The sequence below is a fragment of the Mandrillus leucophaeus genome, unplaced genomic scaffold (assembly GCF_000951045.1).
Source record: "Mandrillus leucophaeus isolate KB7577 unplaced genomic scaffold, Mleu.le_1.0 Scaffold207, whole genome shotgun sequence".
In the NCBI taxonomy this organism is placed as follows: domain Eukaryota; kingdom Metazoa; phylum Chordata; class Mammalia; order Primates; family Cercopithecidae; genus Mandrillus; species Mandrillus leucophaeus.
This window is the reverse complement of record NW_012102110.1, coordinates 1,192,545-1,202,370: the sequence shown is the minus strand read 5'-3', so window position 1 is coordinate 1,202,370 and position 9,826 is coordinate 1,192,545. Positions and strand designations below refer to the sequence as shown.

The 9,826-nt window shown below is 44.6% G+C and overlaps 1 protein-coding gene across 1 annotated transcript in view; it reads left to right on the top strand.

Annotated features, from left to right (window-relative positions):
* Nucleotides 1-2,301: 2,301 nt before the first annotated feature.
* The window catches only part of ILDR2 (immunoglobulin-like domain containing receptor 2), a 64,851-nt gene continuing 57,326 nt past the window's right edge, over nucleotides 2,302-9,826 (top strand). Inside the window, exon 1 of the mRNA XM_011979971.1 lies at nucleotides 2,302-2,392. Coding sequence (XP_011835361.1) covers nucleotides 2,302-2,392 — 91 coding nt within the window. The remainder of the gene's footprint in view (nucleotides 2,393-9,826) is intronic.

Below are 9,826 nucleotides of genomic sequence, written 5' to 3'. Positions count from 1 at the left end.
CTGCTCCAGCCGTTTCCCACTTTCCTCACTCCGTAATTCGGATGGGAAGTTGGGGAAGATGGACAGGGTCTTGCTGAGGTGGATTTCTCTCTTCTGGCTAACAGGTAAGAGTCCTTTTCTGCGGAAACGAATAACTTTGTATATTCCTGTAGTGGTTCTGTTCTCACCGCGCCCCCACCCCCCATTTTCCTCCTTACTGACCATGTTTAAAGCTGCTTAGCGGTCTGGTGGAAAGTGGGGGAGGGGGCAGCGTGTGTGTGTGTGTGTGTGTGTGTGAGAGAGAGAGAGAGAGAGAATGATGGGGGCGGCGGGGGAGAAGCCCAATGACAAGTGAGACGCATCTAGATGCAGGTGTTTGACTCATTGGCGCTGAGGTTGATCTTTCGAATGTGCATTTCCCCTCCATAAAACGGTTCTCCTTCGGTCTTATCCTGAGTTTGTAATGCTGTGAGTCCTGGGAAAAGCCTGGCTGGAATCAAGGAAGCTCAGAGGGAACTGATTAATTAAATGAACTGGTTTTCTGGAGGTGGGGGCTGGAGGACTGCCTCCTTAATTTTTTCCCTAGAGAAGGAGGGGGACCCAGGGCATTTTCTCTGTGGCTCTCTGGAGGGTGCAAGGAACTGGAGGTTGGGAAGGAGATGGGGATGGAACCTTCACTGGTTGTAGAGGTTAGGGCCTGGCTGTCTCTCACTTGGTGTCATTTGGGGAGTGGGCCCAAAGGATAATTAGAAAGCAGAAGAGCCTTTCTAGTAGCGGCACTTCCCACTCCCTAAAAGATAATTTGCAGAGAGATTTAGAGACATTGGGCTTCTCCCCAGCACCAGAATCACTGGTCTAGCTGGGTCCTCTGTGTCCTCCCCTTCTTTTTGATGAACTTTCTCCCCATTCTCTTGGGGTCAGGTGATGCTCTTATTCTTAACCCATTTCCCCACATGAGGATTCCAATTCCCTTAGGGATACAGAACCTTGGGGGTGGTCATCCCTGAGAGATTCACAAAGCAGCCCTGCTGAAGGGAGTGGGATGGAGGTGAGGAAGGTCTGGATAGCTTGGACTGGGTCAGAGGCAACCATTCAAATCAAGGTGGAGGCAGAATGATGGAAGAAACAGAACAAGGGGTCAGAAAGGTGAGGACAGGATGGGGATGGAAGGCAGGAGAGAAAAGGGAAAATAGCACCACATGAGAAGTTTTGTCCCCTCTAGGATCACTATCAAAATCAAGGCACTAGGCAAAGGGGAACAATCTTAAAATAGCTAAAACAAGTCATGGAAAGAGGGTAAAATACATTTAGCAAGAAAAGGCAAATACCGCATTTCCCTTAGCTTCAGAATAAGATTCTTCGTTGCCTAAATATTTTTCCCATTTCAAATGAAATGCCCCTAACATTGCCCTTGCCCCACTGCTGGGTTTAGGCTGGGGGAGGCACCCTTAGCAGAGTTAGCCTCTTCTTTTGGCTGCTTTGAGTTCATCCCTCCCACGTTATTCAAATATGAATCATCTCTAATTTCAGGGTTTGGCTGATCCATGCCTCCCTGCTCCCCTAGCCTCCCGGTGCCTTCCACTCCCACCCTCACTGATTCTTCACATCCTTAATCTGCCTCTACTCTCGGTTGTCAATATTCTCAGGGCACTTAGTCCTTGAGCCTGTATCACAACAGCCCTGAAGTCAGCCAGGCATTTGGGGAGGGGTCCCTGAGTCAGAGGTGCTCTTACAGACACACTGGGGTCTGCCTAAAAGAAGTACTCTGGGGGTTTGCAGGGAGTGACAGAAGAAGGGAAACATAGAGCTCTCTTTAGATGGCTCACAGCTTTTTATGAAATAGAATGATATCACTGGAGGGGACTACAGGAACTGTAGTTCAGCCCTCTCAGTTTATACAGATGGAGTCCTATAGAGGCAGTATGCACATAGCACGTTCATGATTGATTAGGGACTAGATCCCAGTTCTCCCGAACCCCAGACCAGTCTCATTTGCCCTTTCCTAAGCTGCTTCTCCGGGCTTTTTGCTGGAGGACTTTTTGTTTTATTTTTGTTTTGAGGGAGGTGATGCTTTGTCTGTACCTTCTGCCACCTGCACCTGGAGAGGCTGTTCTGCTTGGAATCAGGCAACAGGTTAGTTATCAGGACCAGCTCAGCTGTCAGATGGCTGGGGATTCTTTGCTGTGAAAGTGAGGCTGACTCCTGGGATCCCATTGATCATCCTCTGCTCCCTGCTCCTGCTTTCCCCTCATCCCATCACTGCTGTCAGAGGTGTGGACAGATAAGCTGCCTCTCAGCCTCAGCAAAGTAAAGGAGCAAACAATGGCGGCTGGGGAGGGGAGGGAGGAGACAGAAGCAGACAAGGAGGAGAAGAATTCAGACTCATTCTTCACAGAGAACCATGAGAGGAAAGGTGAGAAATTTTAGTCCAGCCCAATCAATGAATTCTCTTTTGAGGGGGTGGTAGAAAGGAAGGGAGACAGGGAAGGACAGATTAAAAATGAGACAGAGAGCCAGGAAAAAAAACCACATTCATTCTTCCTCTCCCTCCCTTTCTCTCCCCATCATCTCTCTCCCACTCCCTCTCTATTTCTCCTCCGCTCCCCTCTCCTCCTGTTTCTCTTTTTTAATGCAGGCTGAGCAATTTCTAATCAACACTTCAGTTTTTTCCTCCAGGCTCTAGCAGCTCCTTCCTTGTCTTTCATTACTAAAATTCTGTGTTTCTTCCTGTTATATATTTAGCCTCATGATTCCTTATTGTCATTGTGATGTTGCTTCCTGTAATATATTGGTTTTGTTATTGCTGCTGTTGTTGTTGTTATTTTGAACAAAACAAAATGCTTACCAGCTGCTATTTTAGCAACAGGTGCCATCTAGCAATAAGACTTGAAGGAGGGTTCACTCTGTCTTTGTTCCTGAATATGGGTGGCGTTTCATCCTTTCCTGGCAGCAGAGGCTGTGAGAAACGCTGGAGCTGTGTCAACACTCTGGGAACACACTCCTGGAGCAAGCGGTGTGTTTTCCTGGAGGCTTCTTTGGCTATCTCTGTAATAAAGATTGCTTGATGTATTAGCATTTCTTTTTCTTTTCTTTTTTTTTTTTCTTTTGAGACTCAGAGTCTCACTCTGTCACCCAGGCCATAGTGCTTTGGCACCATCTCGGCTCACTGCAACCTCCACCTCCTGGGTTTAAGCAATTCTCAAGCCTCAGCCTCCCAAGTTGCTGGGATTACAGGCATGTGCCACCACAGCTGGCTAATTTTTGTATTTTTAGTAGAGACAGAGTTTCACCATGTTGGCCATGTGGGTCTCAAACTCCCCACCCCAGGTAATATGCCTGCCTTGCCCTTCCAAAGTGCTGGGATTACAGATGTGAGCCACATGCCCGGCCCTGGCTTAGCATTTCTTTTGGTTTCACTTGTTTGTCTATTATACAAGCACATATTAAATTTTTGTGATTTGTAAGGATTATAATAAGTACTGAAAATGAGGCACTAAAAGACTTAGTCCTTGCCCTCAAAGAGTTGTCAGTCTAGTCAGTGATTCGAATAGGTTTTCATCCAGGTGCAGTTGTTCATGCCTATAATCCCAGCACTTTGGGAAGCTGAGGCAGGCGGATCTCTTTGAGCCCAGGAGTTTGAGACCAGCCTGGACAACATGGTGAAACCTCATCTCTACAAAAAATACAAAAAAAATTAGCCAATTACAGGCTTGCACCTGTAGTCCCAGCTACCCAGGGGGCTGAGTGGGAGGATTGCTTGAGCCTGTGAAGTAGAGGCCGCAGTGAACTGAGATTGTGCCGCTGTACTCCAGCCTGGGTAACAGAGTGAGACCTTGTCTCAAAACAAAAACCAAAAACCAAGTTTTCCAGTCATTTTGTTATGGTCGTTAAAGGTCCTTTGATGAGAGCCATACCCCTGCTGTGAGAGCATGGAGGAAGCACACTCAACCCAAACCAGGAGTGGTGCAGCAGCTCTGAAACAAATTCCCAGAAAACGTGACAGCTATGTTAAGATATTTGTTCATGAATAGTCAGTGAGTGAGTTACTCCTATGTCCCAGAAATTATGCTGGGGTTAATAAGATGAATAAGTCATAGCCCTTGCCTTTAAGGTACTCAGTCGGGTGATGGAGACACCAGTTATGGAGTAGCATTATGCGAAAGCAATGGTAAAGATCTGCACTCTGGAGTGCCTTGAAGGGGCCCCCGACCCAGCCTGCAGTGGGAAGGGAGGTATCAGGGAATGATCACTACTTGGTCTGGTTTCATGTTCAGGTAGACACCTGGTGACTGAAGGATAGGCTTGGATGTAGAGAGTTAAAATGTTGTTATTAGCCCTGGAGAAAGAAGAATCACTTTTAGAGACTGCTGACACCTCAACTTCAGTTATCTCTTTTCCTGTCCTGTATACCTTCCAATTTCTCTTCCTCCTCTGTTCTACTTTTCTCCATGGAACTTACCTCGTTCATCTTCTTTCATCACTTTAGCACAGCTCTGCCAACTCGGCATCATCCCCCAGCCTGGATGTTTCTCTCTGGACTAGGAGAGGGAAGTTGTTTCAATATCCTCATCACTCTTTACATTTTAGACATAGGAATATTCTGGGTGGCTAGTTTATATAAACTTGAGTATCAGTGTGTGAGTAGTCTTGCACTACTCGCACCACAGTGCAAGTACCTAGTGCTTAGTTCAGTGTTAGTAGTATTAGTATCAGGACACGGTTAGTGGAAAGAGCCCTGACCTGGGAGCTGAGGATTAGGTTCTAGTCCCACCTCCTCCATAAATCACTGTATAACCGTGGGTTTGGATCTTGGTCTTAAATATTGAGCAAGTTGATTTTTAAAGTTAACTTCAGCTCTAAGATTCTAGGGTTCTGAAATTTTCCCCATTAAAATTTGATGAGTTATAAATGAAAGCTAAAGAGTAACAGGTACATAATTCCTTTTATAATTTACCCAGGAAGAGCCATCAAGGGAGACCCAGTTTTCTTTTTTTTCTTTTCAGACTTTCCCAGACCATTAATGATTGAAATGAAAAACACCAGGTAGAAAGGAAGAGCTCTTGCTTGAATTTTCAGAAGAACAAATGGAGCTCTTGCTGGACAGGACAGGTTCTACTCTGAGCAATTAAATGTGGTCATACTGGGAACTGGTAAAGTGAGGCAAGTACTTTGGACCAGATGGGATGAATCTTACTCCAGCCAACCTGGTCCTAGAATGTCCCTTCTAGTCCAAAATTTTTGTTCTAGGACTCACCTATTCAGCCCTTCCAACTATTTTAACTCTTATGCCTTCTTTTTCCCAATGTTGTTCTCACTTATTTACATGCTATGATGCTTTTCTATGTGTTAAATGGCTTTTATAGACATTATCCCATTTGATCTTGCTAAGTAAGTGAGGCCGGTGTTGCCTACCTATACTTAAGAAGACCAAGGCTCAGAGGAAATAGATGACTTGTCCAAATCCATGATACCTTACTGGTTAAAAGAATAAGAAATCATGTCACTGCCTTAATATGACTTGGTTATTTGAAGTGCCTCAATTCAGGGAAACATTCTTTTCTGGTTAAAGTAGATCAAACTGTAACTCCTGATTTAGGAGAACATACGTGGTGTCTATTATGGGGCATTGGATATTGACGCACAGAGTTCATAGAACTCAGGGAAATAGTGCAAGAAAAGTGAGAAACAATGGCAGTTAGTTTTTCGTAATGAAATCCTGAGATCTAGTGGGAAAGGAGCGAATGAAGAGGACTCCAGCAAGGCACATGAGAGCAGAGGATGTGCCCCAGTGACAGAGCAGAAACTGATGGCACATCAGAGCCCATCTGGGACTAGGGGCTGCTGCTGTGCTCTCAGGAGCCACACAGGATGTAGCTATAGCATATGCATGCTTAAAGTCTCAGTCTTCAAGATAGTTTTTGGCTCTCTGAAAATGAAATAAGGTGTTTTGGATGACTAGAGTTCTTTACAGGCCAAGGAACAAGGAAGAACTCAGAAGAACATGCTGCTTCCTCTGTTCTCCTTCAGCATGTGGAACCCTACAGAAAGTGGTGCTGAATGAGGAGTAGGGCCCTTGCATTCAGCTGAGGCCCTGCATCCTCACTCCTTCCATGCCCTTGGCTCACCAGGAGGCAGTGTGTAGAGGGGGTGGTAAGGCTCAAACTGACCTGGATTTGAATGCCAGCTTAGGATTTTATTTTTTATTTTTTTATTTTTATTTTTTGGCTTTAAAATGGAAAGCTAACCTACCTTATAGGATTGTTGTGATAATTAAAATGAAGTTATATAAAACTTCTAGCACAATATTTGGCACACAGCAGGCCCTCAGTACTTATTATGAACCCAAACTGGATGTATTTGTCAGTATTTTGATGCAGAAACAAGCAGTGCCCAAATCTCAATAGCTCACAATATACACTTAGTTCTTGCTCATATTATATGAGACCTGCAGTCAGCTGTGGGTAGTTATGGATTGGCTAGGTTTGGTGGACTTGGCTCAATTCTAATTATCTTCTTACTCCAAGACCCAGGATGAAGGAGCAACCACTATCTGAGCATTTTGTTCTCACAGTGGAGGGCAAATGCTCAAGGGGGTCAGGGCAAGGGCAGAGCCAACCCATACAGATGCCTTTAAAGCTTCTGCTTGGCCATATCTATGGCACATCTGCTCACAACCCATTGACCCAACAAGTCATGTGGCCAAGCTTATAGTCTACGGGGTGGTAAGTATACTCTGCCCACAGGGACCAACGCAAGGATGGGGAAGAAACAAATCACTGGGAATAAATACTATAATCTGTCTACTAGGTTAAATTATTCAACACATGTATGGAGTACTTACCATGTATCAGTCTTTAGAAGTCTGCAGAGGGAGCTTGTTATTAGTTGGGGGGATAGATGGCTAAATAAGAAATTCTCAGGGAAAGTGATGTGATTCTTTGGGGTACTGTGACTGCTCTAAGAACAGGAAGAAGCTTCTAGAGGCAGTGATAGCTGAGCAAGTCTTGAAGGATAAGTAGGAGTTGGCCAGAGAAGAGTGGCATGGGGGAAGGGGAGTCTGCAAAGGGAACAGCCTGTGCAAAGGCCAAGAATCAAGGGAGGGCATGATGTTTTCTGAAAACTCAAATGCTTTAGTATGGTTAGAGTATTTAGTACTGTAGGAAGAATGGAAGGTAGTGGCCCCATGTCAGAGGAGTTTTTGTGCTCCTGAAGGTTAGAGGGAATCTTTTAAGAGTCAGAGCAAGAGAGTGGCACAATCAGATGTGCGTTTTAGAAATATCACGTGGACCTCAGTGTGGAGAGTAGATTAGATGTGGACAAGGCTTGTAGCAGAAATCAACTAGGGGACACTTGCAGAAAGCATGGCAAGACACGATGAGATCCTCAACTCACATGGTACAGTGAGGATGAGAGAAGTGGACAGAGTGACCAGAGGTGGAGGACATAGGACTGGCTTGGATGGATGTGGTGGTTGAAGGGGAGAGAGCGTCAAAGTGCCTCCAAGTTTCTGGCTGGAGACTACTGGAGATGCCATTCATCAACATGAACTAACACAAGAGGAGAAATTTGTTTTGTTATGTTTTGTTTTGAGACAGAGTCCCACTCTATTGCCCAGGCTGGAGTGCAGTGGCACCATCTCAGCTCACTACAGCCTCTGCCTCCCAGGTCAAGCAGTTCTTGTACCTCGTCCTCCCAAGAAGCTGGGACTATAGGCACACATCACCATGCCCGGCTAACTTTTGTATTTTTAGTACAGACAGGGTTTCGCCATGTTGGCCAGGCAGGTATTGAACTCCTGTCCTGAAATAATCTGCCTACCTCGGCCTCCCTAAGTGCTGGAATTTTAGGCGTGAGCCACAGCATCCAGCCAGGAGAAATATGTTAAGGAAGGAAGATGAACGTTCCCCTCCCTCCCTTCCCCCTCCCTTTCTACCTTCCTACCTTCCTTCCTTCCCATTTGAAGTATAGCCTAAACTGTTATAACTAAGAGATCCTAAAATATTGTAACCCACACAAAAGAGTGTATTTCTCCCTCCTGTAAGAGTCCAAATCTGTGGGGATAAGTCTACCATTTCCAACATGCAGCTTCCAAGACTGCTCATAGCCATTCCTCAGCAGGAAGGGGCAGGAAAAGCAGAGTTCCAGGGCAAGCCACTTGTTTTGAGAGAGGTGGCCCAGACGTTACACACATCACTTCTAACATACCTTTGTCCTGAACCTAGTCACATGGCCACACTTAGCTAAAAGAGAGGCTAGGAAATATATACTACTTGGCTGGCCAAATTAAACCTGGGAATTTCTATTACTGAAAGGAAGAAGGAGATAGTTGGTGTCTCCATCTACAGATAGATGAGTTTGAGGTGCTTGCATAACATCTTGATGGACAGTGAAGTTGTATATTTGATTCTGGAGCTTAGGAAAGAGATCTACACAGGAGATATGGATAACAAGTTGGTAAAGGCTGATAAGAGCTTTGTAGAGGAGTTTTTTCCTGTCTAAATGGCTGTTCCATCCCAGAAGTCTGACCCACTTGGAAACCAAGACAGTTTTCAAAGTACCTCCACATTGCAGGGTAAAGACCCTTTTAGCACTGCTTTGTCCCATTGGAACAGCATGTAAGCCAGCTAGACATCACCCATGAATTCATTTCAGATCTGTGGAAGATGAGGCAAATGAGACAGAAAGAAAATGTTTCTAGCTTTTACCTACACAGTGGTGGCAGAGAACAAGAAAGGATGGCCCATTTGGAGAAAATATGCTTGAAGAATAGCAAGATTTGTGTAAACAGACACCAGAGTTATTGGCAGCAAATAATTATGCCGTGAGCAAAAATCCACCTGGGCAGTGGCAGCACTGATATTTACCATGGCCCGTTGGAAAAGAGTGACACATTGCTGCTTTTGAGACTCTTTGGGGGAAAACATATGACAACACTATCATGTTTTTAAAAATTTCAAGACGGTACATCTGGTTACCCTACTCCTAAAGTGGATTGAGCAATCAGGTATACCATGGTAACAAACGAGAAACTGATTCTGGCCAAATTAAGCAGGAAAGGACTTTATTGGAAAGAAGTTGATTAACTCACAGAATCAATGAGAAAGCTGGAGAATGAGACTCAGAAAATAGGCAGATTCCAAGGCAGTGTCTACTATTCTTGGTAAAGCCTTTTTTTTTTAGTTTTTTAGGTTTTTTTTTAACACAAGTTTATCAAGGCGATGAATAGTTCCTATTTCGAGAAGAAAAAAAGATTCAAGCTGCATTTTCTTTGTCTTTATACTTTTAGCCTTGTCTTTAAATATTTCCCAAAATGTTTTATTCTCATCCTGACAGTACTACTAAGGGCTGAACAAGCTTTCTTTCCTTGTCTGAATTATGACCAAACCCAGAGGAGGTGTTTACTCATCCCCCTATTCATCTCCTACACTTAAAAAACCTGCCCATTAGTTGTTCCTAAAAAGTATTTTAGGAAATTGGGACAACGTGTTAAAACTGTAAAAACAAAAGAGAAATTTCTTAAAGAATACCTAACTTGACCAGCTTGGCCAGCATGGTGAAACCCCGCCTCTACTAAAAAAAACAAAAAAATTATCTGGGCATGGTGGCACGTGCCTGTAATCCCAGCCACTCAGGAGGCTGAGGCAGGAGAATTGCTTGAACCCAGGAGACGGAGTTGCAAGGAGCCACAACGGTGCCACTGCACTCCAGCCCGGGTGACAGAGAGAGACCCTGTCAAAAAAAAAAAAAAAAGAATACCTAACTTGAAGGCAGGCAAAGAAAGATTTGTACAGGTTGGGCATTGCTAATCTGAAAATTTGAAATCTAAAATGCTCCAAAATCTGAAACT